Consider the following 27,759-nt stretch of genomic DNA (forward strand, 5'->3'; position numbering starts at 1 on the left):
CCACTGTGGGTGGTGCACTTATAGATTGCAGGTCACTTGCTGTCCTGTGATACATCCCCAAGGAATCTGTACAATCACAGCATTATTTTAAGAGATTCCTCCCTCCCTACTTTTGGGTCTCATTTGTATGTAGACAACCTGCAAAGCCACTCCTTGCACCTAGCAAGCTTTCTTTTCCAGTTAGCCTCCTGCCTCACTCCCCCATACAGCGACTTGGCTTCCTGCCATGTACCACTTTCATGATGGTATATGTTACATCACCAGCATGTTTAATTCATAGGGCAGAACAAGAGAAGTGGTGAGATTCCCAGCAAAGAAATAAACCCTTTATGTTCCTCATCTCCAGGATCCTTCCAGGTGCTAGGAGTCAGAGGCTAGGAACACCTTGGAGCCTTAGGCCCTCAGAGCATCTCTTTTACAATTAACCCCATTGCTTGTAGTTGCCTTGCTGCTAACCTTAACAGAGTAGGAGGGGAGCAAGTGTATGTGTGCGTAGGTGTATGTGGGGGAGTGCATTTGGAGTAAGCGAAGTGTGTGTCTCAGTAGCTGAGAACTGCACAGTCTAAGGCCATCTGAGAGTCTCATTCATTAAGCCGCCCCTTTGGAATGTTTCACTGCCCAATCAGCATGGCCCCTTTACAGTTCTGTGTGAATAATAATAATCCTTCAATGATTAGCAGGGCTCATGTGGTGTTGAGCTCGGTCCCAGGGGGAGCAGGGGGCGGAGGATTGTAAGGATTCCATAGGAGCTGTCTCTTTTTTCATGCCAGCAAGCTGTTGGCAGAAGACTGTTTTGACAGAGCTATTACTCACCAGTCCCCCTTTTGTTAAGCTGCCCGGCAGTGCTTGTCTGAAGGTTTGAATAGGATCACAACTCGGAAACATCCAGCAAGAGAGAGACACGTACCCACACACAGACGTGCACACACGTGTGCATCGCAGAGCCAGGGCTGTATGAGACAGGGATAGCTGCGTAGCTCAACACCTCTGATTCAGCTGGATTGGTCTTTTGCACAGAACTTAAGCTTGGAAGATTGAACACAGAACCACCTTCATGAAGGTTAAACAGATGCTGGCATGTCAGCTCCTGGCACTGGCTTTCAGCTGTCTTGGCTCAAGTTTGGGGGAGATCAGGATACACCAACAACATGAGAAGCTGTCCCCTATGGCTCCGTTGCACCGAGGTAATTGGCAAATTCCACAGGGGTAATCAATGGAAGTGTTGTGGAGATTATCCAGCACCGGCAAAGCTGGGTGCCAGGGGCACTTGGCTCTGACTGTCTCTGACCTGGGAGGGGGGGAGCCCATGTTTACTAATCCTTGGAGCCAGTGCTGACCTCAGGAAACCCCAATAGTCTGCACTCACAGCCTCTGTGCAAGTCAATGGGAATATTCAGTATCTTGCAGGATCAGACCCTATTTATCCAGACCAAGGCTGGGTCAAATTGTCAGCAGGTGTAAATTGGTGCAGCTCTAGTGAGCTTAACTTGTGGAATGTGACAACAGTGGTGGGAGGAAAGGGCTGGGAGCTGCTGAACAAGGGAAGCAGACCACTGTAACATCTTTAACTAACAGTATTGCAAACCACAGGCAAACAGGCTATGGAGGAGGTCCATGCCTGCTCTGGAGGCATTACTGGCTACATGGCAGCAGACAGGGTTTATCTGGCATGGGGTGATTAGGGAGGACAGGGGGTTCCCTGCCTGTCTGTTCCCCAAGAGAGATTATAAAATATCATTTACTCCAAGATTGTTTTTTTGCAACTGTTTTGCTGCCTGTGTCCTAGCCAGCTGTCTTGGGGACTTGCTTTTTTTACCCATCATGTGCTGAGAGGAAGGCCATGCCAGGAACCTGCGGCAGCTACAAGCCAAGGATGAAGATGTTGTCCTACAAGGGCCCTGCAGTGTGCCTGAAACGGGCGTGGGAACTCAGGAACCTGCCTTTGCCATCATCATGCCCTCATGTACTTTGTGTGTGATCATCACAGGGGACAGCAAACACATGAGAAGGCAGAGGCATAAGAGCCAGGGTCTCTGCCCTACGTGGCAGTGGCAGCCTGGGTCATGGCAGGGGCTGTTCTTGCTTCTTGCTTCCTCTTTAAGTGGGTGCCCAGAGCTAGAGCCCCAATTTCTGCCCCTCTTTAAGCTATTGCAAGAATGGACAGGGACTCTGAGATGGTTCACCTTGATTTTTTACCATAGCTTGTTGCTCTCCTGAAAACCCCCATCACCTTGTCTGGCTGGCTGTGGGGCCTCAGTGTGTCACCATCAGTTTGCCACTGAGACCAGAGGGCTGTAGCCCAGTGGGGTCCCTGGGGTCTAATCTTGTTTGTGCCAGAGCTAGTGGCTCAGCCAGTGCGGAGCTGGTGTTTGCAGCCCCTACCTCTTTGTATTCCACTTCCAAAGACAGGCTTTCTTTCCCTGCTGTCACCATGGTGACAGGTCTCCTTTCCCCGCTGGCCCAGTTCCTTACAGTGAGTGTTTGGTGTTGCCTGGCTTGGGATCTGTGACCTGCTAGCGGAGACGGGCTGGGCAGAAGCAATCCCACCCAGCCCTCAGCTCAGCCATGCGCTGTAGGGCTGGGAAGAGAGGGGGGACTTGGGGTATGGTCCAGCTCCTATTCCCTGACTTCCTGTTTTTATTCCCTCTCCCCAGCTCTAGGTCTGAAGGAAAGTTTCCTGTTGCTTTCCCTGCACAACAAACTGCGCAGTAGAGTCCACCCACCTGCGGCCAACATGCAGAGGATGGTGAGTGACCTGTCTCACCTCCAGGACCTGTTGCTGGGGCAGCTCTGAGGCTCTTAGCCATGGGGAGTGGAGTGCATCAGGTCTTGGCCCAGCCACAGGCTGGAGATGCTCTCATGATAAAGCTGGCACTCCTGAACTGGGGGTGGGATGTGATGCCATTTCAGGGGATACTGCTGGAGAACAAAGCAGCTGCACAGTGGATCTAGGATACCAGGTGACAGCCCAGATCTGGTGTATCCTGGACCCAGAGTTTATAGCTCCCAGACCAGTGACAGGGAGAGGAAGGTGGAGGGAGGGGAGATGGGTGCAGCCTGCCAGCTCCTCCATGTGTAATGCATGGGCACATGAAAACAGTCGTGTCAAAGTCAGCAAAGAGGAATCAGCCTCCAGGTTTCCCTAGGAGCATGATCAAGCCCACAGTTGCTGGGCAGGAGAAAAAAACAAGGACTATCAGGAAATGAGAGTGTGTTTGCACAGTACTATCTCCCTCTGTCGGCTCCTGCTGACTTCATTTAATACTCTTAGGCTGTGAACTGCCCTTGCTCAGTAGTACCCTCTGGAGTCCAGCCAGAGAACAACAACATAAATGGATCATTCCCATTCAGCTCTGTGGGGTTGTTTAGGAAATTAAATTAGCATATAACTACCAACAGTAATAATCATCCCAATGCAGGCTGTCACCTCAGTAACAGCCAACCAATGTTCTTGTCCTGGGAACCTTGAAGCAGTCCTCTGATCTTTAAGAACTTACAAGGAATCAGACTGTGTTTTTCCTGTTGACCTATCGATCGGCTGCACACTGCAGGTGCTTTGCTGCTAACCATCACAGCACAGCATACATCAAAGTGGCCCCTGGCAGCATGAGGCCCCATGTTTATTGTCATCAGCACAGTGACTCCAGAACAAACAGGCTCAGGGAGCAGTTCAGGTGGTTTTAATTTCCAGCTGGTGGCCCTGCAGCCACAGCCCAGGCCCCAGAGTTCACCTGGCTGCAGTCCTCTTCACCCATCAGCAACTATGAAGATTCAGCAAATATAAGTTAATTAACAATTCTGTAAACCAGAAACAGACTCTAGGTTCCTCCTCTTGGCTGGGCTGACTCCCCCAAGCTCACAGGAATTAGAAGCATCAAGCTCATATGTTGGTCTTGCAAGCCAGCAACCACCAAGGGAACCTGACTAGATGAGTACAAAAGGACCAGTTTCAGTCATTTCCCTGAGCAAAACCACTCTCATTTAATTCGGGGTTATCAGGTTGGTTTGAAGCTAAAGGCAGAATGTGTCCCCTACAGACAGTCTCTCTTCCTCAAAGACATGGGGCCTGGGAATCTCCAGGGCTCACTCCTCCCTCCCTGGCCCTTGTGGAGGAGGATTTGGTGTGTGCTGGGGTTCACACAGGGGAAGGAAAGCACTGAGATTGCCTGGAGAGTGCACACTGTCCTTTGCATAGTGCCATAGCACTAACACAAAAAATGCAATACAACCTCAAACTATGCAATTCTGGTATCTTCCTTTGTGCTCCCAAACCTTGCCCCCCAAAATTTGTATAGCCAGAGACAGCCACTGTTAGAGGAGCCAGGATGCTGTGTGATAGCCTCATGTTTGCCATGAGTCCTGAGCAAAGCTGTTTGGGCTGACTTTTCCTCATGGGGCTGCCTTCCCCTCAGCCAACAGGATAATTTGGGTGAGTATCTGCTTTCAGAGCTCCACCATGCAATGGCTTTTAATGGGGAGGGAGTGATTTAGCTAGGGTGGGCAGGACTCCTGCATTAATTCTAGGCACTGGAAACAGGGTAACTGATGGTTTCTTGGAGGACTCAGTGCAGAGTTGGCTGCATCCCAGTGAAGGGTGACAGGCTTCATGGATCTGGACTGATTACTTAGTCTGCCAAGTGCTTCAGGCTCTATGGATCGAAGATGCTCCACAAATGGCACTGCTAATTAGGAAATGTGTTGCTGTGGGCATAGGGCCGCTGCGGCATGGGACCATGATGACTGATCTAGACATGGATCCTATGTGCCATACCAAACCCTCTTTGAAGATCCAGGTCCCAGGATTTCTCTTTTTCCAGCCAGACAACTTCCAACGGCCACATAGGTCTGTAACGTTACTTGACTATGCTTGGAGTAGAGGCGTGCATGGGCCAGCTGTTGAGGACAAATACTTCAGGTCAGCCACAGCACGTGGCTTTCTTTGGTGCCACAATTCAGATATATAGAAGAGCCAGATGTTAAGTGCTTAGCGCCCAGGGCCATATTTTCTCAAGGGCTCAGTTCCCATTTAAGTGCCTCAAAAGGGCTGGATTTTCAAGTGCTCTGTACCCAGCATGTTTCCCACTTGCCAAGCAGTTTTAAAAAGTTGGCCCCTATCTATGGTTGTAAGCGTTCTGAAAAACCCTGCACAGCCCAGTGCATTTAACAGTCACCCAACAGAAAAACTTTAAGCTTAAACTAAAGCCAAGCCCATTTCCAAATTTCAGGGACACTTTCACTTGAGCCCAGCTGTAACTTAAGGGCAGTTTGGTCCTGTTCACACAGCTGGCTGAACCATCTCTGACCTGAACTCACTTAGGCTGGTTTTAAATAATATGACAAGCTGTTCTGCAAAGACATTGTGGAAACCAAGGCACAAGGGTACCTAAGGTTTCAGTACATTGCACCATGCTCCGCCTGGTCCCTTGGCTTTGCTGTGAGTTTCCACCCACCTCTGCCAGCTGGATGTAAATTGTGCTGTGACAGGTAGGCCCAGCTGCAAGCAACCAAAAGCTATGCTTTCAGAAGTTTGGGGGGTGGAGGAGGGATGACACCAGCCTAGGTTCCAATCGCAGTAGCTGCCCTTGGAGCTGAAAAGAAACATCCTACCAGGCTGGCAACCCCAGCTTCAGAATGTGATTGGCAAACTGCTGGACAAGGGCCTTGGCCTGCTTCTTCTCAGTTCTGAGAAGGTGCAGACATCAGAAATAGGAGGCATTATCACTGTTATTGCTCACTTTTCAAGTGGTGTTTGGAAAGACGGGGCTAGGTTGAGCTGGAATCTGTGGGGAAGGGATTCCCAATAGGAAAGGATAAAATAAACAAACTTGGCTCTATGAACCTGGGAGTCTCCTTGCTGGGCAGGAGGAACTGATGGTGGGGACAGAGCCTGGCATATGGTGAACTGAGACAGACTGTTTGGGAAGGGTTCGACCTGAGGGATGGGTGTATCCTGTTCTAGCAATACGGCCTGAACTGGCCCCTGGACATTGTGGGGATTGGCTCTGAGGTTTGACTGTGGCCTAGCTCTCTCTCTCTCAAGCCCCTCTGTAAAATGAGGCTTCTGGGCCCCTAACCAGAAAGGCCAAGCCCCTTCCCTCTTGCCCCCAGTGGGCATGACCTCATCCTCGGTGATGCTGTTGACCCCATGGCAGGTGAAGGGCAGTCCTGGGCCCTGAGCCTGCCAGGGCAAGAAAGGGAAGGGAATCATGCAGTCTGGCAGGCACTGGTTCTTTGGCTGGGCGAGGCAGAGCAAAGTAGGGATTCCCATTCTTCATGGTGTTATGTTGGGAGCCCCAAGAAACGTCTGCTGACCAAGGGAAAATAGCTTCCTTTTGCCTTCCTTCTCAGACTGGCTACAAAGGCTGTGCAAAATTTCATCGGGTGTTTAATTTTGAAGCTGTTTCAATGCGTTTTGAGCTCAAAACAGTAAAATTGAAATGAAACAAAAGCCTTCAAAACAGCTTTGAAATGAAACAAGGGCACTCAAAATGTTTCAAAAGTTTCGAAATGTTTCGAGTTCGAAGCCAGGCTTACTTGGCTTCAGCGCCCGTTCTACCCAGCAGCAGCAGCCTCCTGTCATCCAGCGCAGCCGTTCTGGGGCTGCAGGCCCCTGGATCTGCGCGCTGGATGATATCATGCTGTCACTGCTGGCTGGGGCCAGCAGCAGCACCAATCTTTCCGGCGCTTTGCATGGGCTGTGCCCAGTGCTGGTCCCAGCTGGCAGCAGCAGACCCTTGGTCATCTGGCAGGCAGATTGGGGGCCCTCCCACACCCCTGGGAGGGCTGCGGGGCTGTTCCAGACTCCTCCTGGGGGTGGGGGCCCCTGATCTGCCTGCCAGATGATAGGAGGCTGCTGCTGCCAGTGTTGGGTGCAGGCTGCGTCCAGTGCTGGTCCCAGCCAGCAGCAGCAGACTCCTGTCATCCGGCAGGCAGATCGGGGGCCTGCCTGCACCCCCGGGAGGGCTGTGGGGGCTGTGTTGGACTCCTCCCGGCAGTGCGGGCCCCCGATCCAGTATGACTCTGGGTCTTTATTTTGTCAGTGGCCAGTAGGACCCAATTTTTTGCCCAGTGCAGCCCGTTGAGTGCTGAGCAATTGAGAACTGGACCCCTCAGTTTCTGATGGGGTTAAAATAACTCCCTGGCTCTGGGAAGCTAATCTCTGGGGCAGGGGGTTACAATATAGATGCATGCCCCTGTTTTGTGACTTGGGTACATCTTGGGTCCTTTATAACAGTGCTGCATTGCACCCATGGGCTGTAGTGACCTCTAAAACAGCAGGCTCTCACAGGCCTCTTTTAGCCAGAGGAATCCATCCCCTGAGAGCACTTGGAGTAGTCCAGTGTTTCCCAACCAGTGTGCTGCGGCACAAAAGTGTGCCATCAGAAATGAACAGGTATGTCACAGAATTTTGCCATGGCAATGAGCTATAATGAGCTACAGTAGGTATGAGGATAGGGAATGCCTTAACATGTGTGCCACGGAAAATTTCTATTAATGTAAGTGTGTCTTGGGCTGGAAAAGGTCGGGAAACACTGGAGTAGACGATGGTTTGTAAATGAAGCTAGGGAAGGCCTGGGGCAGCAGGGAGTGGGTGAGCTGTGGGCATAGAGCATGAGGTGTTTGGCACTGGTGGCAATGGGGCTGTGGGCAGTGGGAGTGACAGAGCTGGCAATGGTGGGGTGGTCTGGGACAGCATTCTGTATGAAAGGCCATTAATTTCCTTGTTCTGTCAGCCTGGCATGTTGCTAACAATAATTAATTGAGTGGATTTAACTTGGGCAGTGGGGAGGGCCTGTTGGTGTTTTATTATGAAGGTACAAGAAGGCGGGGGACGTGCTTCTGGTTGTTTTCCTCAAGGATAAAGCACTCCTCCAAGCTCTGCAATGGCTGTGACCCCACAACAGCTCTGTGGAAGAAATGGCCCGTAAACTCCTTGGCTAGGGTTGCCAACCCTCCCCAATTGGCCGGGAGTCTACCGGAATCAGCACTGATTTCCCAGTGACTATTGACAGCAATCCAGGAGATTTTAATAGGATATTTTAAGAAAATGAAATTAATGACATTATGTCATGCTGGGAAAAAATAATCTCCCGGAATAGCTTCAGTCAGAGTTGGCAACCCTACCCTTGGCCCAGGCACTGACCTCCCGGCCTAGTGCTTGAAGGCATTTTCCTGCAGCTCAGACCTCCACAAAGCATCTGCTGCCACTCTGCAGTTTCTGAAACAGGCCAGTTCATCAGCTTTCTTATGAAAGAGTCACCAAAAATGAACCATGTAGTTCCAGGCTAGCTTGGTACTAAACAAGCTGTTTAACTTGCAGCATGGCTCACTCTTTCCAGGTCATTCATAATTATCACGGATGAGCGCTGGTGTCCAGTTGTGGGACAACTGGAAGGAAGGCAGCAAGGGAACCATTGGCATTATCCCTTTAAGCAACAGGCTTATAGGGACTAGGCAGATTAATAAACAACACATTTCAGGCCTGATCCTGTCTGCATTGACCTTGCTGAGAGGTTTGCCATTAACCTCCATGTTAGCAGAAGCAGGAACTTAGCAAACCAGAAAACAGCTTGGTTACCTGTTAATCATTGATGTAAAGGACTGAACAGCAACTAACAAATGAAAAGCATCAACATTTTTGTGGGGTCTCCAGTAACAAAGCTCTGAGCAGCTCCCCCTTCTGGCTGCATATTTGTGTAGCAATACACAGTGGGCTCTTGTGCCTAAACCTTTCATTACCTATGACAGGGGTTGACAACCTATGGCCCACAGAGCTGGGGGACTTCGGTGGTTTTTGGTGGGAAGGGGCTTCAGTGGCAGGGGAGCTTCTTCCATCCCACACTGCTCCGGGGTGGTGGAGAGAAGGAGCAGCAGCGGGGTCCAAGTGGGTTCTTAAAAACATATATTTTTGTTTTTTCTTTGGCATGTAGTTCCCAAGCTTTTGGGGGGCATTTGTGGCATATTTTCCACCTCTCTTCTACAACTCTGAGGACTGAAATTTTAATTCTCTTTTCTTGAAAGCAGAGATATTTGATTAAATCCCATGACTCCAGAAACTGGGTCCCTAAGAAAAAGTACTAGATATAAGGAAGCCATTATAGCAGTGCAAGAACTGGCAATGTTAGACTTTTTCTGTGTTACAAATCTGAGGTCCTGGGCAGGAGAACAAATGGCAGCCCTTTAAATCTCATCCTGTTTTACAGCAGGGGTGGCAGTGTTTTTAGACAGAGTGCCAAAAACACCCATGACCTCGATTTGTAAAATGTTGAAGTGCCAGGGGTGGCCGGCAGAGGATCCTTGTTATGGCAGTGCCCTGGCCCTTTCCCTACCATCTGCACCAAGGCATATGTGCCGAGCAAAGTGCCTTTGCTTGCCATGCTCTGGCACCCATGCCATGGGTTGCCTATCCCTGCTGTAGAGCCTTATGGCACCCATAGTGGAGGGAGCAGGGCACTGGCATTGCTTCTTTTGGAGCCAAGCAGTAGTGTGACTCCCAGGCCAGCACAGATTTGCCCTTGGCTCCTGACCTGTGAGAACACTTCATTATTTCATCCTCCTTTTGGCTCTGCTAAGAGCCATAAAAATTGCAAGTTTAGCTTCCTGGAACAAGTTGTTTTTCTGCTCAGTAACAAACAATTGCTTCATCGTTCCACTGCCCCAGCACTCCCTCCTTCTCCTCCCACATATAGTCCATGTGCTGGATCAAGCAGAGAGGGGCTGTGGCACTGAATTCACCTAAGCCAGATTTCAAAGCCCCATCCTGTTGCTCAGGTTGCCTTCCCCTGTCTTCATCCTCCCTGTCCATAGCAGCCTCTTAAAAGCCACTACATGTACCTTCTTTCCCTAATTAAGTCCCCACCTGCAGGCTGATTACCTTCTGCAATATTGCTCCCATGGATTTGGAATGGAACCAGCAATTCCTAAGGGGCATCAGTCCTATGAGAGGGGCACTGGGACAATCTGTTAGGGAGGGGGTGTGGCCATGGGGCCAGTAGAGGGACCACTGGGCACTGCTGCTGACAAGACCTTGCTCCCCACAGCAGAGGGAATGGGGACATCCTGCTTCCCAGAAAGGCTTCTGCTGAAGCAGACACTGGTTGTGGGTCTGGGACAATGGATGAGATCCCAGCTCCCCTCATGGTTGGGAGTGGGGATGGGAGTGTTCAGCCAGGATCCTCAAATCAGTGCCACCTTTTGAAAACCCAGTTGCAGTTCATCTCTTTCTGCCCCCTTTGGAGTTGTGCTGGAGACAGAGGCTAGGGCCAGATTTTCACAGCAACAATACCGTCTGTGCTAGAGCCCCAGCACAACAAAGGGCCCGAGGACAAAGGGCCCCTGCTCTGGGTATTCCTGCTTGGCTTGGCACAGAATGAATGACAATCTTGGATGACCTGCTTGGCTTTGCGTAGGCTGCTTTCTTCAGGCTGCAGGAGACAAAGCACTAAATTGTGCCCTGGTGCACAGGCAAGGAGGGGGTACAAGGAGCCATCACCACCCCCCCCCCCCACCAGCGCAGAGCACAGTGAAGGGCACCACTCATTTTGGCTACCCCCAGGAGCACAGTCCACACTGCAGGGGTGGGGAAGAAGAGGATCAGACCCCTCCACTCTCAGCCTCTTTAACTGGCCAGGTGCATTGAGGGGGAAGGCAGGGAGTCTCAGTTCAAAGGAGGAGCAGTGTCCCCAGCCCAGGCCTCTGACTGTCTGGGTCAGCCTGGCCTTGGGCAATGTACGCTTGGGCTCCCCCATCACCTCATGGCCCTGGGGGTTTGTTCATGTCTGTCAGGGGCATCCTGAAATGCAGCCCTTCAGTTAGGCTTATCTCAGCACTCTCTGGGCCAGGCAGTGGGTGGGCAATGATTAGGGACCCGAGCTTTTCCCATCACTGTACACCTGAGAAACCTTCCCTGTGCTCCTTGGATCATTCTCAGGGAATGAGGCAGGGTGACAGCTATTCCTATCAGTATTAAAGATACAGCCTCAGAAAGCCTCTTTGGAGTCCATGCTATTCTACCAACATGCCCCTGCCCCCAGACTGCCCTGACAGCCCCTCAGCAGGTCACGTGCTAATACCTGCCTTTCCCCTTGCCAGGACTGGAGTGACAAGCTGGCACATCTGGCACAGGAGCGAGCAGCCAGCTGCCTTGGGAAGGCCTTGCCACCACCAGCACACCAGGCCCAACACATCAGCTGGAATGCTCTCTTGCTCCCCGAGGGGGTGGCCACCTTTACAGATGTGGTGGAGCTATGGTTCAGAGAAGGGCAGAGCTATGACTACCATGCAGCACAGTGCCTGGAGAATGCTACCTGCAGCCACTACACCCAGGTAACTCTCCCTTGAGGCACAGGGTCACACCTGACCCTGCTGGTTTTGCAAACAGAAGGGGGCAGTGAACAGGCCTCTCCCAGTCAGAGCCCAAGGGTTAACATTAAAATCCCAGTATCCTCCAGTGGTGAGTGAATAGAGAGAGCAGAGGGGAGACATCTGTGTGTACCAATGACTCAGTATGACTAGGCTGTCTGTGGGTTGTCCAGGGTTGGGATAACAGGGGGGCCATGAAGCAGGTCTGAGGGGCATCATCCAAGTCCTGTGTTGAGGCAAAGGAGCTGAGGACTGGGATTGCTGGGGGCTTTGGGATGGGGCTGAGGGACATAAGCAGAGCTCTGGGGAAAGCCCATATCTGGGACAGATGGAGAGCAGTGGGTCAGCATTGTCCCAATGAGATCAGACAGGGAACAATATGGCACCCATCTTTATTGTCCAAAATAAGGGCTTCACCTAATGCTCTTCAAGCAAAATAAGAGAAAGCAATGGGAAATTAACACAACATGGAATAGTGCCATCTTTTGGCAGCAGTACCTGATATATATACATAACACTCAGTAAGTAACAGAAAGTGTCAGGGCATGGTGGCAAGGGGCCTGCAATATTGGAATCTGTCTTACCCCCATGCCAGGGACTGGGGACAGTAATCTTTTAGAGACAAAGCTGTGTTGGACTGAGAAAGGGGAGGAGGCAGGTGGCAGCTTACCTTCCGGGGGGCTGGAAATCCTGGTTGGTGCTAGGTCTGGTACTGCCTGTGGGAGAGGCTGACAGGCATTGATTGAAGGAACATCACAGTCAGCACCTTGGTGGTGCCCACCTTCAGTTGGCACAGACTTCACTGACATTCATTGCCCATCTGGGGCACTGGCCCATGGTCTGTAAAGGGCTGCAGGGCTCTGGGGAGGGGAGTACATGTGCCTCAATCCTTATTGATCACCACAAGCATCCTGGACTGCAGTTCTGAATTAAAAGATCCCAGCAGTGCCTAGATGGGCTCCAGCTAACTAGAGCCAGGCCAAGTGCAAGGGGAGCTAGGGCATGCCCTAACACCACTGAACCAGGACAGGCCTTTCCCAGGGTCACTTGATGTAGTTGGGCCCACTGATGAAATCCAGTAGCCTAAGAGGTAGGTGGGGGCACCAGGCAGACTCAGGCTCTAACTTAGTGGGAGTTGCAAAAATAGTAGCTGTCACCCCCAAGCAGCTGTTCCAGTGGGAGGGCTGGGCCCTGGGCTGAGTCAGCTCCCACACAGCACCTGCCCCCAGTAGGAGCTGGAGAAGAGGGTAAGCCATATTTCATAGGGCTAGAGAGTGGGAAGGAATGTCTTCCTCTTCCACCTCCAAGCTGACAGGGAAGGGTTTTCCCAGGCTCCAGAGAGGCTGCAGCAGTCATGAGAGGTAGGATGCATGCTGTGAGCTGTAGAACAAGTTGGAGGGGTGGGGCAAATGCACACATGATGTAAGATTCAGTGTTCACACAAGCTCCCTGCAAAGCATCACTCTAGGATCCTCTGACCTGTCTTCTTAAGCCTGGGCATGGGGTTGAGCATGTTCTGCCCTTGTAGGGAATGGCTTCTGGCTCTCTTTGGCCCTCCCCATGCTCAGCATGGCCTGGGAGGTTGTGATCACTGGCTCTGATGCCAGCAGGGACTGGAAATGCAACCAAGCAGCTCTCTCTCCCAGATACATACTGCCCAGCCAGTATAGCACCTACTGCCTGGAAGGGAACCCCCTGCATCCCAGGCATTGTGGGGCTGTGCAGTGCACTGAGGCTGTGTGCCTGGGATCTCTCTTGCAGTTGGTCTGGGCTACCTCCAGCAGGCTGGGCTGTGGAAAGCACGTCTGCGCCAAGGGCCAAGAGAGGAGAGAGGCTTTTGTCTGCACCTACTCCCCAGGGTAAGGCATCTGGGCTGTGTACCCACTCTGGGTCCTCACAGCTCTCCAGTGGGGCTGCTGGGAGGGCTGCTGGACCCATGTCCTCCCCAACTTTGTCTGAGGGGAAACCTACATCTTCCACCAGCCTGTGCCCACTGGGGACTGCAAGACACATGCAGAAGTTGGGGGGAAGCCTTAGAAGGTGGGTGCAGCTTATAGTACAGTGAGCATGGCCTATTAAATCTTTTTTTTTTGGGGGGGGGGGAGTTGGTAGCACAGAAGTATGAAGGAGGTGGGTCTGAAATGAAAGTATATCAGGGGTTGACAGCAGGGAAATATAAAGTGGGTGGGGCTTAAATGGAGGTTGGTGCAGCTTGATTGCAGGAATTAAAAAGGAGATGGTACTTATCAGTGAGCAGACTTAATTCCCTTGCTTTGGAAGTAGGCCTCCTCCCCTTTAAACCAGAACAAGTGCCCCCAGGTATTTGGGGTCCTGCTACAGGCTTTTCAGGTCATGGGCTGTAAACAGCTGGTCTCCTGCAGGAGGCACAGAGGAAGCAGGGGGCCATGGCACCTGAGCAATACGGATCCCTGTGTAGTTTGGGAGTGATGCGGCTGGCAGCTGTGCTAAGCTGGCTCACAATAAAGAGGACATAAAGCCCCAGTGATTGGGGAAGGGCGGAAGTAGGGCTGAGGCATGGGCAGGGCCTGTCATCGAGGCTCCTTGTTTGTTCCATCCTAGAGGGAACTGGGAGATGAATGGGAAGACGATTGTCCCTTATAAGAAGGGAGCCTGGTGTTCACTCTGCACCTCAGGACTTTCTGGATGCTTCAAATCGTGGGATCACAGTGGGGGGCTCTGTGGTGAGTGCCCACTGCTCTTCCTCACCACTGCTAATGATCCCCCAGGCCACCCCTGCCCTGACTGCTTCTGGCCTGTGCCAGTGTAACACTGGGCACTGGCTGCACAACTGGGCACCCAGGTCTGACAGCTGCATTTGTGCATTTTGTCTGCTCAGAAGTACCCAGGAACCCATGTCGGATGAGCTGCAGGAACAATGGGCAGTTAAACATGAGTTCCTGCCACTGCAAGTGTCCACCAGGGTACACAGGCAGGTACTGCCAAGGTGAGAGAGCAAGACAGGGGTATTGCCTGGGTGTGGGTATCTGTGCCACAGAAAGTCTTCACTGCCCAGTGGTTGTTCTGGTGTCTATGTTTCTGCAATGAGTGTTCATGTGGATGAGTGAGGATTGTGCTCTTGTATGTATCACGTGCTGTCTGTGCTGTGCCTGCAGGCAGTGTCTGTCTGTCTGTCTGCATCTGTGTGTTGGGAGTTCAGGATCAGACTAAGAGGCTTGGGACAGCAGAGGAGAGAAGACTGGAGGCTGCTGTGACAGCAGGCTAGAGTCAGGGGGGTTGGGTGCTTCACTTGGATATTTCCAGACTTTCAAATGTTTGGGGTTTAAGTTCCCTCTTCTCTTTGAAACTGCCTGAATGTTTCAGCACATGGGTTTGTGGACAGTGGTTTCTCTACCTCTCAGTCACCAAAATGATCTGTTCAGCATAAACCCCAGGTAACAGAGGGCTTTGTCTGGAAATTCCCTTGTTTCCTTTTTAATATTTATGTTTCCTAGGTTCCTTGGGTCCTCGCTCCCTGAGACCAAATTGCTTGGGCTACAATGAGCCCAGGATCTCAAGGGTGGGTCTGGGACCCCTTACTGGCAAGGACCCCTCACAGGGCCGAGGGGCTACATAGTGTGATATGTGGATGCCCCCAACTCATCCCAGGACATCCCAATAAGTTGTATTGGCCTCCTTATCCCTTTCTAACCCAAGTTCCTTCCCCAGTCTCGCCCCTCTGGGTTCCCACATCCCAGCTTCTTTAATTTTAGAGAACTTCCATAGTCCTCTCATATCCTAGGCAGTGCTTCTCCCACTGTGGTCGGCATGCTCCTTTAGGCACGTGGAGCACCTCTAGAACAGGGGTGGGCAAAATGCGGCCCGTGAGCCGGATGCGGCCTGCCAGGTCATTCTATCTGGCCTGTGGGGCCCCTAAAAATTTTAGAAAATTAATATTTATCTGCCCCTGGCTGCCTGTCATGCTTGATGGCTTGCCAAAACTCAGTTAGCAGCTCTCCACCTGAAATAATTGCCTGCCCCTGCTCTAGAGGGTACTTGAGAGGACAGAATGGGATGAAGGGAAAGGTGAAATATTGATGGAGAAGAAGAAAAAAATCTGGAACAGCTCCGCAATCTCTCTCAGGTAGTTGGAGAGATTCCAGGGAGGTTGTGGTGAGGGAAAGTGACTCTTTTATCCAAAACATAGAATCATTGGGGTGCACTCATAAGGCCATATAAGAACTTAACAAAGGATGTGTGACTGTCCAAGAACCCAATAGCAAACAGGCACAGTGCTCCTCAGGAATCATGGAAGTGGCTTGTCTAGCCCAACCCCCTCCTCCTCTCTATGGCTCCAGTCCATACAGGTGAAGGTTCTTAAATGGCCATCCCGGGGCAACTGCCTCCAGAAGGGGAACTGCCCCATTCCAGGGGCTGCCTCTGGGGCGAGGCCTGGGATCTGGGGAGCTCCCATTGCAGGGCATGTGAGCTGATATGCTGCCTCACACTGGGAAAAAGTGCAGCAGTCCAGGTTGCTGTGCATGAGCACAGGTGCATGTCTTTACTCCAGCACTTTCCAAACTCCCCCCAGCCCTGAGACAATCCTGCCCAGTCCCTGCTGGAGATTTCCCAGTTTGACCCTGCTCCTATCCACAGTAAATAAGGCTGAGGAAAGGAATCCAGGGTTAGCAGTGGCTATGGAATAGGTACCAGTGCCTCCCAACTTCCGTGCAGGGGCTGGGCTGGCTCTGCTGAGGACCCTGCCAGGGTCTGGAGAGACAGTGACAGGCCATGAAAAGAGACTAACGTGAGTTTCTTACAGTGAAGTGCAGTATCCAGTGCTTCCACGGGAAGTTCAAGGAGGAGGAATGCTCCTGCCTCTGTGACATCGGCTATGGCGGAGCTGAGTGTGGAAGTAAGTCCTGTCCTGGCAACCTTTGCTGTGGGTGCTCCCAAGTTCAGGCATTTCCCTTTATGCTCCTGAGAAGGAGTGGCCCTGCCTGGTCTGGGAGTGCATGAACTGGCCCAGGTGACCTTCAAAAGAGCCCAGGGATCCAGTGCAGGTTGCTGCCCTCCCGGTGGGCACAGGGAACCACTTCACATGGTTCCCATGGTAGGACTTTATGCTGTTTCATGTGCTGCCCAAGAGCGTGTGGGGATGCACCTGCACTGCAGCCTAACCTCTGCTGCCGGGGTCTGTTACATCCTCTGTCTGGCTGCGGGATGCAGACCCTTCCTCCCTCAGGCTGCCAGCATGCTGGAGTTGCAGGAATTATGTGCAAAGTCTTTTAACCATTATATTACCCCTGTATCCATGTCCTTTTACTGCATCAGTTTATGCTTAGCCCCAGCCAAGAGCTCCCAGTTCCTAGGGCTGGAGTTGAAACTTGGCAACATCTGCTGTGGCATGTGAGGAGTTGCAGGGTTCCCTCATGTGTAGATTGCTACCAGCTGGGCAGTACTTCTAGGGCAGGTTCTGCAGAGGATACAGCTATCAGCTCTGGGAATGTTGCTCGGAGCTGGCCATTGCTGGGGAAGGGGCAAAAGGACCCAGAATTGTGCCAATCAATGTGCAGTGCTCATCTAAGGTGGGGTCAGGCAGCCCTGGATACCTTGGCGCTGATGCCTTGGCAGGCCTTTGTAGGCCATGCTCCAGTGAGGCCTATAACTTGGCAAATATTCTTCACTCACTTTTCCTGGGTATAAAAACTAGGGCTGTGTGAAGCTTCAGTCCCTGATTCGATATGGCGGAGATTCAGCCCGATTCGGTGGCCAAATCTCTGAATCAAATCAGAGGACCCTCTAATCTTCCCAAATCAAATTGGAACCCTCCAAATCAATTCAGAGAGATTCAGAGATTCGGACATAAGAGACAGCTTTAAATGTTTTTTCTACATAACTCTCAGTAGCAGGGGCTCGTGAGCGCTGCGATGCTGGGGCGCAGAAGCGCGGGGGCTTCCCAGCATGCTTGGCTGCAGACCTGGAAGTGGACCACAAGCACTTCTGGTGCACTTCCGGGTCGGCCAGGGAGCGTGCTGGGGGGCCCCTCTGCACCCCCCCCCCCCCACCAGCTCTGTGACTGGTGCCTCCTGGGTCTGCTGGAGGCACCCGGGGTCCCCCTGCAGCCAATCACCTAGCTGGGGAGGCATGGGGAGGCCCCCCCGGTGCACTCCCCAGCAGACCCGGAAATGGACTGGACATACTTCTGGTCCACTTCTGGGTTTGCTGCCAAGCACGTGGAGCTTCCCTCCCCCACCCTGCACTCCTGTGGGGTGCTCCATGCGCCCCAGTATCACAGTGATCATGAGCCACAGCTGCTACCTCAAGGTATGTAGAAAAAACTTTTAAATGCTGTGTCTATGTCCAAATCGCTGATTCTCCAAATCAGCATTGAATCTTCACATTTAGATTTGGCCGAATCAAATCAGGGACAGTGATTCGAATCAATGAATCGAATCACTGTCCCTGGTTGGGGCTGAATCCGAATTGAATAGGGCCCACTTTACACACTCCTAATAAATACACAGGCAAGTGAGATTGCTTCTCTCACTAGCAAACCTATGTAACAGGGAACGGGGTGGTTTTCAATCTGTTGCTTTTCTGCCTCTATAGCTGACACTTCAGAGGTAGCTGTATGGTTTCCCCTTCTGCATCCTGTGGGCACGGCTTTGGGGAGACAGCTTGGAGCCAGATGTGAAATACCCTGGTTTTTGGCTGTATCTGCCTATCTCTGGGCGGGTTCAAGGAAGAAGATCATGGCATCACTAAATGCATGTTTGGAAGGAGAGGGGAAAAAGGCAGTTTCCTGTGGGAGCCCTTGATCTCTGTGCAGAGGGCACTGTCAGTGAGGAGGGATCTGATCAGCTGGCCCAGAGGGAGAGATGCAGGGGTCTAAATGAACTTCCAGCTTCTGCGTAGTGATGCTGGCTCCTTTAAGAGTCACTTACATATCCAGTGAAAACGCTGCTCTGTCTGAGCAATGCCTGGTATAATAGCAGCACCCAGTGTCTCTATGGGAGAAATGCAGGTTCACGTTTATTGGGCAGGGAACTGTTACAAGAGAGAGCCCTCTTGTCTCTATAAAGAAGCCTCCATTTCTCTCCTGCATGCAGGGATTACAAGTCACTGGAACCAGAATAAGGACTGAGCTTTCCCTCTCTCTTTTCATAGCCAAAATCCAGTTCCCCTTCCATGCCTGTGACCTGAGGATAGATGGGGACTGCTTCATGGTTTCCTCTGAGGCAGACACATACTACGGAGCCAAACTCAAATGCCAGGTAACCCCCCCTCACCCTGGGCCAAGACAGGCTCCTTTCACTCGGTTGGGAACAGGCATGCGTGAATAACTGATTCTTCAGTTCACTTGTGGATCCAAAACTTTAAGGAGATTCAGTTGATTTCCAGGGGACTCAACATAAAAAAAATAAAAACTTTGAAATTTTTGGCCAACTGAAAAAAAAGCAACATGTTTGAGGTGGAACAAAGTATTTTGTCTGACCTAGAACAATATGTTTCATTTAGGCTTCAAGTCTTGGAAAACTTTGAATTAATTCCAGTAGCTGTTGAAAGGAACCATTTCAAATCAAAATGTTTCTATGAGAAAATGTTGAAGCAAAATGTTTTGATGTCTTCAGAATTGTCTTCAGGGTTTTTTTATTCCTGCTGAAACAGTCAGCAAAATTGACATGAGTTTGCAAATATTTCACTCAAGTGAAGCCTGCACTGATCAGCAAAAAAAAGTTTCAGCTGAAAATGTAACCCAGCTCATTAGGAGCAAGTCACCTCGTGTGTTGTTAGGAAGGTAATTCCTGCTACATCTGCAATAAGATTTTTGTTTTTACTTCTGATCTCAGTGTCACATGTGATTATTACTTCACAGTGATGAGTGACAGCGAGAACACTGGCTCCATTTGACCCCTGAATGCACCCAAAGGCACAATAATTAGTGCCCATGGAACTAATTTAAAAAAAAGCCACCATGGAGGGAGGGACCATTTCATATGAGCAGAGAGATCTGGACTTTAGTTTCCATGGTCTACATAAGCTCTGTAGTGTTCACTCCCATGCAACAGGTTCCACTGCTGGTGGGAGCCTCTGCATCATTTCACTGGGATTAAGAAGGAGAGTACAGATGGGATTCCCCATTTGTCTGGAGTGGATTCTGGGTACATCTGGTGGGAACACACAGAATGGGAACCTGGTTTTCTAGATAGAAAGTTCTAAAATGTAGCTGAGTTCACCCTAGTGCTTTGCCTGTCTCTTTCTGCCCATGTTGATCTGGGCTCTCTGTGCACTGCTGCCTTGTTTGATTCTCTGCAGGAGAAAGGAGCAGTACTGGCCCAAATCAAGAATCAGAAAGTCCAGGACATTCTGGCCTTTTACCTGGGCCGTTTGGAAACCACCAATGAGGTGACTGACACTGATTTTGAGACCCGCAACTTCTGGATTGGTGAGTACCTGGAAGCAGCTGGATGCCCCTGGTGTGCACACAATGCACTGAAGGGAAGGAGGAGCTGGTCCTAGCCTGATGGATTTCCCAGTCTGGGTCCCTGCATGATGCTGCCAGCCCAGAAGGCACAGAGTGCTGCAGTGCCCCATTTCTAGGTTACTGCAACGCAAGCAGAGCTCTTATAGTTTCATAGTTGGTAGGGTCGGAAGGGACCTGAGCAGATCATCAAGTCCGACCCCCTGCCATGGCAGGAAAAAGTACTGGGGTCAAACGACCCCAACAAGGTGGTCATCTAACCTCCTCTGAAAAACCCCCAAGGTAGGAGCCAGCACCACTTCGCTTGGAAGTTGGTTCAAGATCCTGGCTGCCCTGACAGTGAAGTAGCGCCTCCTGATATCTAGTCTAAATCTACCTTCTGTCAGCTTGCGGCCGTTATTCCTTGTCACTCCTGGTAGTGCTCGGGGGAACAGGGACTCCCCCAATGCCTGCTGGTCCCCACTGACTAGTTTGTAACAGGCCACTAGATCCCCCCTCAGCCTTCTCTTGTGGAGGCTGAACAGGTTCAGATCCCTTAGCCTCTCCTTGTAGGGCCTGCCCTGCTGCCCCCGATCATGCGAGTGGCGCTTCTCTGGCCCAGTTGTCCACATCCCTCCTGAAGTGCATCCTTCCTGTGGCATGCTGCATGGGGGTTCTTCACCACTTGCTAATTAAGGCATTGCCTGGCTTCCCCTTGCCCCTCTGGTTGCTTTTCTGATGATCTTTAGCTCTTCCACAAAGCATTTTAAGTTCTTACCCCCTGGCTTCAAGGGTGTGGAAGGGACCAGTGTTTTATCATTGAGGCCACTAAGATACAGAGGTGACTTGTTTTGCTAGGGGTTGCCCAGGGAGCTGGTGTTAGACTTTGGATCCTATTGACATCTGGCCCAAGAACAATTCGGCCTCCATGCTAATGAGCCTGGGGAAAGTGATGGGTTGGTGTAGCAAGTTTGGGTTTTAGGGTGGCTGTGACACCTCCTGGTGGCCCTGCAACCTTTGCCCTGCTCCAGCTCTAGAGTACTCTCCCCCTCTCACTTGTCTGCTATGGCTTGATGTAATTATCTAATTGAAACCATGAATGGGTACTTCGCATCAGCTTTTCATCAGCCCAAAGGAACTGTCCTGCTTAGCATGATGCAGGATGGCCAGGGTGAGGATGAATTTATACCCAACTTCAGTGTAGATCTTGTAAAGGAACACGTTGAGAGGCTGGACACCAAGTCAGCTGGCCCTGACAGATTACACCCCAGAGTACTTAAGGAGCTGGCAGGTGTCATAGCCCAACCATTGGCAAAAATATTTGAAAACTCGTAGCATTCAGGTGAAGTACCTGAAGATTGAAAGAAGATCAATGTGGTGCTCATCTTTAAGAAAGGGAGGAAAATAGATCTGGGGAACTACAGGCCAACCAGCTTGACCTCAATCCCTGGTAAGATTCTGGAAAAAATGATCGGAGACCATTCTTGACAAGCTGGCTGATGGCAACATCCTGAGGGACAGCCAGCACAGGTTTGCTGTGGGTAGGTCTTGCCTGACCAATCTCATCTCCTTCTGTGACCAGGTGACATATCACCTGGACAAGGGAGAAGTGATTGACATCATATATCAGGACTTTAAAAAAGCCTTTGATCTGGTGTCCCATGATCTCCTCGTGGAAAAATTGGCCAACTGTGGCCTTGGCTACATCACAGTCTGATGGCTGGGGAAATGGCTCTGAGATCAGACCCAGAGAGTAGCAGTCGACGGAAGTGAATCATCATGGTGCTCCATGACTAGTGGTATCCCCCAAGACTCTGTCCTTGGACTGGTTCTCTTTAACATCTTTATCAACAATGTGGACACTGGTGTGAGAAGTGGACTGGCCAAGTTCACCAATGACACTAAACTTTGGGGTAGAGCATCCACATCTGAAAGTGGCTCATAAAGTGGGCAGATATAAACCTGATGACGTTCAATACCAAAAAATGCAAGGTACTCCACCTCAGGGGGAAAAAACCTTAAAGGCTCAGCAGTGCTACACTTGCTAGCACCACGCTTGAAAGATTGACCACAAGATGAACATGAGCCACCAATACAATATCACAGCTGGTAAAGTGAACAAAACTCTGGCTTGTATCCATAGATGCTTCTCAAGTAAATCTCAGGATGTCATTCTCCTGCTGTACATGGCCTTGGTGAGGCTGCAGCTGGAGTACTGCATCCAGTTCGGGGCTCCACAATTCAAGGATGTGCAGAAGCTTGAGAGAGTCCATAGGAGAGCCACACGCATGATCAGAGGGCAAGAGAATAGGCCTTATGAAGAGAGGCTGAGAGCGATAGGACCCCTTCAGCCTGGAAAAGTGCAGGCTCAGGGGTGACCTGGTGGCTGCCTACAAGTACATCAGGGGTGTGCATCAGGATCTGGGCGAACACCTGTTCACCAGAGCACCCCAAGGGACAACAAAGACCAATGGTCACAAACTCCTCCAAGACCATTTTAGGCTGGACATAAGGAAAAACTTCTTTATTGTCTGAACCCCCCCCAAGAACTGGAATATAGACTCTTTCCAAAGGTGGTGCAAGCACCTACTCTGGACTCTTTTAAGAAGCGTTTGGATGCTCATCTTGCTAGGATCCTTTGACCCCAGCTGACTTCCTGCCCTTGGGGTGGGGGGCTGGACTTGATGATCTTTTGAGGCCCCTTCCAGCCCCAAAGCCTATTAAATCTATGAAAAGGAGGCTGCTTAATCGGTCGTAGAGCAAACCCCAGTTCCTCTAGCTGCCAACAGGTCCCTTCCAGGTCTTGCTAGTTGTGCTCTCACAGCCCGTCTGTATCTCCCACCCCCGGGCACCTGTAGCCTTAGGTCTATTTATGGCCTCCAACCTCTCCTACAGCTAGGCCCATGCCTCACAGATGTTACTAGTTAATGATTTTAAGGGGCAGTTGGCCCAAGCCAATATTGGGCCACTTTAGGCCTTGTTGGGGGCTCAGCTTCTTGGCCTCTGCCCCTTTGCTCTCCCTGGTTCCCTTAGTCTAGGCCACTGCCTGACCTGGCTTCCGGGTTCCAGCCCTGGGCTCCCTCTCACACAGCCCCGCTTGAGCTGTCTGGCTTACACCTATGTTGGGTTTCAGCTCCTCTCCAGTCTACAACCCCCTGGCTTGAGCCTGAAAACACTGGGTTACACACTCCTTAGGTGCCCCCCCTGTGGTCTCCTCACATGCCCCTACAGTCACATCCAGACCACTGGTTTAAAATTTAAATGAACACATAAGCCCACAGGCTATAACAACACTCTAAGCCTACCAGCTCTCTAATGAAACCATCCTCATCCTGGCTCATAGCTCACTGCAAGGTGCAGTTCCCAGGTACAGCAGGAGCTCAAGCATTAAGTTCAGCCACAGACCTCTCTTGGCAGCCCTCTGTAGCTTGCAGCACCAGACTGACTGCCTTGCCTGGCGCAGGATTTATATGCCTCACAAGCCCTGCCCCCTTCCAGTCAGGTGGCTTGCTAGCCTTGGCACAGCTGCCTCTTTGGATCTAATGGGCTGCTTTACTGTTGCTACCCTGGTTGCCATAGTAGTGCCTTTATTTCTCAGACAGGGTTTTTCCCTATTGTCCTACTGCTGAGCTGCTAGTCCTGCAATAGGCATTTTTATTCTATGGCCCCATGGCTGCCTAGTACTCCCCTGCAGCCAGTCTATAACATGCAGCCTCTCCCTCACATGGCGATATCTCTATTGCTGCTTCTGCCTTCAAGTAACACGAGCCTTTGGCTCTCTGTTAGAGTTGGCTCCTAGGAGGATTGTGGATAAACTGTGATGGATCACATGGGTATGGACGGTTCAGACTGCTAGCTACAGCCCCACATTCAGAGCAGGAGCGGGGCTCATGTGGGAGGCTGCAGAACTCCATGCAGCTTCAGCCGGCTTTACTCCTGGAATGACCGGGTGGGCTGTATCCAAACTGAAGTCAGAGCTCAGGGTGGAGAGAAGTGAGGTCAGTACCCAGGCAGTGTCCCACTGCCACAGAGACTACAGGATATTGCCAGGAGCCAGGAGGCCACTCCCATGCGCAGGCATGTGTTTGTAGTAAAAATCACAGTGTGTCCATGTGTGGGCTCTCAGCACTGACAAGTTCAGTGAGTGTCAAATAGTGACAGCCCCTGGTGGGAACAGCCCTGGAGCCCTCTGCAGTCACAGCTGTGTTGGATGTCCTGAAGGAGAATCGTGCCAGAAGTGGCGTTAGACTCACAGCTCGCAGCTCTGATTCCAGCCAGCAGAAGCACATGTCTACAGGGGCTTGTGACACCACTGGCACTGTGGTTGCTGTGCTGCTGGTACTGGTGGCATGTCTCGACAGGCCTGATGCCATGGCAGAGTGCAGATGCCCCATGCGCTAAAGCTGTGTCATTGCTCCACTTTCATTTAGGTCTGACGTATAAAACATCCAAGGACTCATTCCGCTGGGACACTGGAGGGCAGTATTCCTTCACCAGCTTTGCTTTTGGGCAGCCGGACAACCAGGGGTGAGTGTCAGTGCAGGGCTCCTCAGACAGCCTACCATAAGATGCCTCTCCAGCTCAGTCCCCAGGGACAATAGTGCCGGGTTCTTGCTAGGCCACCTCCAGCTCTGGGCTTCCAAGCACAGACTTGTGCCCCCCACAACTTCCTGTGGCAGCCCTGGCCCATGCTCTGAAACTTGCCTGCTACATCTCCCCATCTTTCCCTACTGCCTTCCGTCCATGGAGTTCTTCTCCACCCTGTTCCACATCTCAGGTTTGGGAACTGTGTTGAGCTCCAGGCATCAGCTGCCTTCAACTGGAATGACCAGCGCTGCAAGACCCGAAACCGGTACATCTGCCAGTTTGGTGAGTGGTTTGTTCTGCCCTGCTCTCTCAGCTGTGCTGGGCATGCCCTGTCCTCACTCCTATTAGGGGAGGACTGCTTGTGGTGTTCATCTGCCCCTGCATAGCACTGACCGGTGTGGGTGTGGGGCCTGGAGGTGCTGTACAAGCTAACAGGTACTGTACAACCATATTCCCTGCTGTGGCTGCAGTGGGGTGTTGCTAATGCCCCCCGGTGCCAACCCACTGCTCTTCTGCTATTCCAGTGCTGATCTATCTAGAAATACAGCTTTGCTGAAGTCCTGCACCCCAACTGGAAACCTGCTGCTGTCCCAGCTCTTAGCTCCAACTTCTCCTGCCTCCAGCTCTGCTGATGGCCTGCAGTCCCATCCCATACTTCTTTGCTTCTCTTCTGGGCTCTTTGCACACAGTTCTGGCAATTCTCTTCATGCCACCCCTCTACTATTCCAGCCCTGGCTTCCTGCCACTCTGCCAGTGCCCTCAGTCCTTACCTGCAGACCCCCTGTGAGTCCAGGTCTGGTTCTGCCTTATGTGTGACCTACCTTCGATGGCTGTGTTATCAGGCTCAGCAGAGCAGGAGTAGTCCCTTACCCCAGATGGCTGCAACCTGGAAGAGGGTGAGGCGCTATGACTGGGTTGGGGGGGAACAATGTGTGCTGCTGCCTATTCTGGGCCAGTCTGTGGGTTAGCAGAGGCCCTGGGTTAGTGTCTGCTGCCTCTTACCAGCAATGAATTAACTAACAATGGTTAAAAAACTCTTTTGGATCAGATCTGTGAACTGAAAACTGGTCCCGGCAGCCCAGGTCTCAGACTGGCACCAAGGGGTCTAGCATGGTAGCATACAGCCCAGCCCTACGTGCTCTTGCTGTCCTCTTCATCCTCCTCTGCTCCCTATTTCTACCCTGTCTAATGACCTGTTACCCTGTTAGCAAAGTGTTCCATGCATTGGAGCATCCTCTGGTGGCTAGACAAGATAGAGGATAACTGCTTTCCACTGCTGCAGGCCTATGGCCTCCTCCCCTTTGATGAAAAGGGGATGAGAGTTCAGGGCTCAAACTAACTGACTGGCTACAGTGTGCGGTGATCTGGGCAGGTTGGTTACCTGGCAGTGGGCTATAGCATCTGCCCCCTGGCTTCCCAGCCCAGGGCGGGTTGGGCATTGCTAACACTGGTGTCTGTATTTGCAGCTCAGGAACACATCTCCCTGTGGCAGCCAGAGCCCTGAGAACATGCCGCTTCCTATCACCTCCCTGCTCCAGATCACGGTGCTAGCTGCTGAGTAATGGCTGCAATGTCACCCTCATACTGCACACAGCTTGAGAGACAGGACCTCCATCTCTGCTGCTCCCCTGATGGCTCCTCCCAGGACTTCAGGGCTCACTCAGAGGGAACTGGGTGCTTTGGTCAGTGCCAGCCATGCTGACTTCTGAGTGTGTCGGCTGAGGGCCATGGGGTAGATGTGGCACCAGGACCCGCTGAGTGCTCAGGGGAGGGCAGGGGGAGGAGGGGAGAGGGCACATCCTGTACTGACATTCCAAACCATAGAGTAGCACAAAGAGGGAATAGAGTGTTAAAGGTGCAAGGGGGCAATTGGTCCTTACCCCAGTAGAGCTGTGGGTGTCTCAGGGTTCCACCTGCTGGGCCAGGGTGAGGTTGTGTCTCTGGAGCTTTGGCCAATCCCAAGCAATGACATGTCTCTCACCATCCCGGGAAGACCTCTGCACAGCCCAGTGAGGCCCAGGCTAGCTATGGCTTTTCCTTAGGAGAAGAGTTGTCCCCTACAGCACCTTCTAGGCCTGTCCACCTTCACTCTGGTCGGAGGGGGACTCAAAGGCATTGAAAAGCAGTGGAGCTATTTGAAAGGGCAAAAGGAGACCCCTTTCTGCTGTTCTGAGGCAGGTGGTAGCCAGCTCAGCACAGGTTTATCACACACCATGTGTTGACTCCCTCTGGCATCACCCCAGACCACATGAACTAGCCCAGACGTGCCCAGGGGTAGAAGGGGTCATTCTGTGGCAAAGGGACACAGACCTGGCTTAAATTAGTCAGATGAGGGAGCTAGAGAGGTACTAGAGAGAGGAGGGAGCTCTGAGGTGCTGACCAGAAGGGGAAGGTGCTGGAGGGTATACATTCATTGCCTCCTCTGCCCCCACCCCCATTTCCACCTGGAGAGGAGCTGAGGTGAGAGAGTTGTGCCCCTGCCATGTGGGGGCAGGGGGGGGAAGAAGACATCCTGAGCAGGGAGGGGTCAGGCCCATGTGTCCAGACCCTGAACAATCCCCCTTGCTCCTCTAGAAGGGACTCTACTCAGCAGAGACCCTCCCCTCTGAGGGCTGGGGTTGAGTTCTGGCAATAAGATTACAGCTGCCTGTTGTTGACTGGGGGCAGTACTCCTGGGTATGTCCTGGGACCATCTCCAGTTGCTCTTGCTTCCTTTGGGATGGTGACCCCATGCTCCTGGCATTCAGCACGGAAGTGCTATAGGGTCTCGCCCTGTTAAACTTCTGCCCCAGATCCCCAGGCAGAACATTTCCTGTTGCAGCCCTGAGGCAAAAGACATGCCAGCTTGGTGGCCTCTGCATTTCTGATGAGGGGTACAAGTCAGGGAGTTGAGGAATGGTGCACACTAGGCTGTTAGGCTTCCTGGATCCCTGGGTTTTTGGCTGTGGATGTAAGAATTGAGGGGTGGGAGGGGGAAGGGAGGGGCATGACAGGAGTATTGCCAGGCATTGGGAATTGCAGGCAAGGAGCATCTTTGGAGCTGGTGCTTCATAGACATGAGAGTCCTTCAGGTGCCCTGCAGGCAGGGCCTACACTGTGACCTCTAGGGCCTGCAATCCCATGGCCTTTCCGCTGTGCAATAGTCAAGCTGCTTCCATATATGTCTGTCTAGCTCCAGTACTAACCAGATGATCTCAGGGGGCAGGGACTCCCAGCTCTCTAGTAGGGCTGACTTAGAAAACTAGGCTTTTTTCTCCTGCAGGCCTGTTCTCATGCCCTGAGTCCTAGGTGTTTGCTCTGGTGCTGGGACATTTATCTGGCTGACACTAACACCTCACCCTCTGTAAGAGCCTTGGATGTTTTAATAAAGATTTATTTCTGTCTTGGAA

At 51.7% G+C, this 27,759-nt stretch overlaps 1 protein-coding gene across 2 annotated transcripts; it reads left to right on the top strand.

Moving 5' to 3' along the window:
* Nucleotides 1–699: 699 nt before the first annotated feature.
* Nucleotides 700–27,759, top strand: LOC102562515 (C-type lectin domain family 18 member A). Of its 2 annotated transcripts, XM_006275598.4 has the most exons (12): nt 700–1,184; nt 2,655–2,746; nt 11,092–11,325; nt 13,123–13,220; nt 13,942–14,063; nt 14,219–14,326; nt 16,142–16,234; nt 18,490–18,596; nt 19,639–19,768; nt 24,214–24,310; nt 24,561–24,652; nt 25,837–27,759. In XM_006275598.4, the coding sequence occupies exons 1-12, from the start codon at nt 1,055–1,057 to the stop codon at nt 25,872–25,874; spliced, it is 1,341 nt and encodes a 446-aa protein (XP_006275660.1). In that variant the 5' UTR covers nt 700–1,054; the 3' UTR covers nt 25,875–27,759. The 2 variants fall into 2 exon arrangements, with proteins under 2 accessions (XP_006275660.1, XP_059569623.1); XM_059713640.1 differs by lacking the exon at nt 11,092–11,325 and having other exon boundaries at nt 701–1,184.

The sequence above is a fragment of the Alligator mississippiensis genome, chromosome 10 (genome assembly GCF_030867095.1).
Source record: "Alligator mississippiensis isolate rAllMis1 chromosome 10, rAllMis1, whole genome shotgun sequence".
Lineage (NCBI taxonomy): Eukaryota > Metazoa > Chordata > Crocodylia > Alligatoridae > Alligator > Alligator mississippiensis.